Source organism: Triticum dicoccoides, chromosome 3B (genome assembly GCF_002162155.2).
Source record: "Triticum dicoccoides isolate Atlit2015 ecotype Zavitan chromosome 3B, WEW_v2.0, whole genome shotgun sequence".
Lineage (NCBI taxonomy): Eukaryota > Viridiplantae > Streptophyta > Magnoliopsida > Poales > Poaceae > Triticum > Triticum dicoccoides.
This window is the reverse complement of record NC_041385.1, coordinates 748,923,886-748,927,097: the sequence shown is the minus strand read 5'-3', so window position 1 is coordinate 748,927,097 and position 3,212 is coordinate 748,923,886. Positions and strand designations below refer to the sequence as shown.

Here is a 3,212-nt window from a genome sequence, read left to right as displayed (position 1 = left end):
TAGATTCTTAAATTCATACAAAGACATGCAAACGAAATAGACCTACGTACTACATCGATCACCTAGCTACTCGTTGTCGGAGATGTCGATGATCCCCGTGTACGGATCCGGCAACATGGGCGGCAGTTGCAGCTTCGCCTCCTCCGGCTGGTCCGCTCTGACCTCCTCTGCCTCCTCCGGCTGCAGATGCCTGCTCCTACCGGCGAAGAGGGCGTCGGACGCCACCTGCTCCTACCGGAGGAACGCCCGGTTGGCCTCCACATAGGTCTCATCCCGTTTGGTCTCCATGATGGCCTGCTGCTCCGCCATCTCCTCCGATTGGGCGACGACGAACTCCGCCTCCGCCTGCTCCATGTTGAAGCCCGGCAACTCCGGCTCCGGCTGCTCCTCCTCCTCCTCCGGTTTCGGCGAGTCCGGAGGCAACCCGGCAACGATGCGGGTGGCGCGCGCGGCTTGTCTTGCCCCGATCTCTTGCTGGATCTCATACCAGCGCTCCGGCGTGAGCAATGCGCAGTAGGTGATCTTCCTCCGGACCATGGCGAAGCGCTGGAGCAGGAGAGGGAGCGGTGGATGGGCTCGGACTGGTGGCGCAGAGAGGGTGAGGTGGATGGGGCTAGGGTTGCAGGACACCGGCCGACTTAAATAGGCAGATTTGGTCTCGGGCGCCGAGCCGGAGCAGTGCCACGCAGAATTCACATCGCGACGACGGACGCGGCGTCCGTCGAACCACCGGGTTTCCGGGCGTTCCCCCCCTATGGGAACCCGGCGTCAGACCGACGTGGCGGGCGCGCCCGGACGCACCCATATCTGCCCTATGTTTCAGCTGGATATGAGGGGTGTCGGTCAGTCCGGACGTTTGAAGCCCTTTTAAGGGGGCTGTCTGGGTCGAAAAATTATGACCGATCAATAACCGGACGGGCCGCCCGAATGTTTCAGACCGGTTCAGGGAACTGAGCATCTACAGCCGGACGGATGCTTGTGATTTTTTGAACAGCGACGGAAGAGTAGTGGTCGGAAGGAACCGCAAACGGATCAGAGACGCCCCGATCCGATTATTCTCGCCGGGTAGGTGTGCCCGGGATCCCGATGAGAAAGAGACTCGAGTCTGGAGTCTGGACGTGGAAGGGTGGGTGGCCGCGGCTGCGGTAGGCAGTAGCCGCCACCCTGCGTCTTGTTTTTTTTTTTTTTAGGATCCGCCGCCACCCTGCGTGTGCGTGTGTATCCTGCGGCTAGGTACGACGCACCTGATGAGAGAACCGGAGCCCGACGGGGCAAACAAAGCTGCTGCAGCTGCTTCGTGGACTTTTCCCGCGTCCAAGGGCCGGCGGGGCCAACTTCCCTCCGCCTGTATACCTAGGGCCGCTGACACCAGCGGCAAGACCCTATGTCTCAATACGAGGAGAGCCAGGGACCTACCTGAATTTAGGAACGTCGTGTTAATTAAGTTGCGATAATAGTACCGTACCAATATATATCACCCGCTTATCTTTTGATGATGGCATTTTTTTGGGTCCGGATAAGGATAATATTGGGGTCAGGCTTAACATCGTCAACAACCCCGTCATAAACGCCACCAACCCACCATTGTGCTCCATTGACAACCTGCTTTTTTCTCTCCTTGTGTGTAGGGCTACATATACTCTTAGCCTCTTTTGCATTTTCACACCAATTTCGTATGATTTTGGAGAAGTATTTGTATCTCTTCATGTATATACCAGAGGTCTATAAACCACGATCCATCTCAATTCATTTGTTCATGACCTATCGTCGTCGAAAGTGAGACGACTTCAATTCGACATCATTTTCAACTGAGAGAGTGGTGGAGCTGCTCAATTGGCCCACATAACATGGTATCGCCTATGGAGAGGTCCGTGCGCAAGAAGCTTTGCAACCGAAAACACAACAGAGGCGGTGTTGTCGTGTGCGGCTGAAACAGAAAGGAAATTCACAACATTGGATATTTCTTGAAGATCTAAACTACTTTCCAACCAAGTCGTTCCTCCGTGCTACCTATCATACTCTAGCCAACTCAACCTAACGTCGTTGTCGAGGAGAAAGTGGACAAATTCAACTACATCTCGCGCATGTTTTGTGGGACATGACGCTATTCATAAGCTTTTGTTTTCTTTTTACAGACAAATTTGCCATCTTTGGTTTTACCTTAAAGCTCAAAAATAGACTATGGCATTCACCCAAAGCCATTTCTTCGTGGCACCCATTGTTGTCAATGGGGAGCCAACCACAACCCATCGTCACTCTCACTCTCAAGGAGAAAAGCGGCCAGTTCGATCCCCTGCTTCCAACTACAGCGTATCGCCATTTTCTAGAACCAAGGCGCAAGAAAAGTGGCCGATTCGATTCGATTCCCTGTCTCATGAAAAAAGCATGCACTGTTTGCATTGGCTACTTGATCTTGCTGCTCTTTGCTACTGGATTGAACCAGTACACGTTGCTTACTAGCTTGGCCTCTGGCCTCCTCAATCCTCACAAGTCGTGGTTCAATTACTCAATCCTCAATGCTCAAACCAAGGAGAGGCAAAAGGGCAATATGCCACTGCAAGGCATCTCCACGACCGGATCATCGCACGTTCACATGCCTCCGCGTACACACCCCACCAGCGCACGGCTGCTCCGCCCCTTCACCAGCCCATAACACACCACAAATACCAGAAACCACAAGGGCCTAACCGTAAAACGGGGTTAGAATGGTGCATCTATTTATTGACGATGACAAGGACCAACGGCAGGAAGAAGGAAAGACAGATCGGTGCGTGTGAGGCAGCCCCGCTCCGCTAAACCTCGCAACAACCCCCGTGGGCGACCAACCCAGCCCAGCCGCCCCCCTCTCCTCACCAACCCCCGAGCCGGAAGCAGAGCCGCGATGGCCGGCACCGTGCCCAAGCTCGCCGCCCCGAGGCCGGCGGCCGCGGGGCCGCTCCCCTCGCAGCCCCTCCGCGCCGCCGCGCTCGCCTTCGCCCCCTCCGCCCGACGCTTCCGCGTCTCCCTCGCCGGCCGCGCCAGGAGCCCCGTCATGTGAGAACACACGCACCCCTCTCCGCCCCTCCTAACCTCTTCTCCTCGCGTCGCCGGTTGATTAGATTCGTGATTCCGCTGGGGCGAGCTGCTGCGGCGGCGCCGTGGGAAGGCGACTGGCTGGGGTTGCGTCGCCGGCGAGGTTCGGTCAGATCAGAGCGGCCGGGCCGTGATTCGGG

General features: G+C 56.3%; 1 protein-coding gene across 1 annotated transcript in view; it reads left to right on the top strand.

Annotated features, from left to right (window-relative positions):
* The first annotated feature begins 2,778 nt into the window (after nt 1-2,778).
* Nucleotides 2,779-3,212, top strand: part of LOC119278236 (transaldolase-like) — a 3,603-nt gene continuing 3,169 nt past the window's right edge. The window contains exon 1 of the mRNA XM_037559596.1: nt 2,779-3,033. Coding sequence (XP_037415493.1) covers nt 2,882-3,033 — 152 coding nt within the window. The 5' untranslated portion in view covers nt 2,779-2,881. The remainder of the gene's footprint in view (nt 3,034-3,212) is intronic.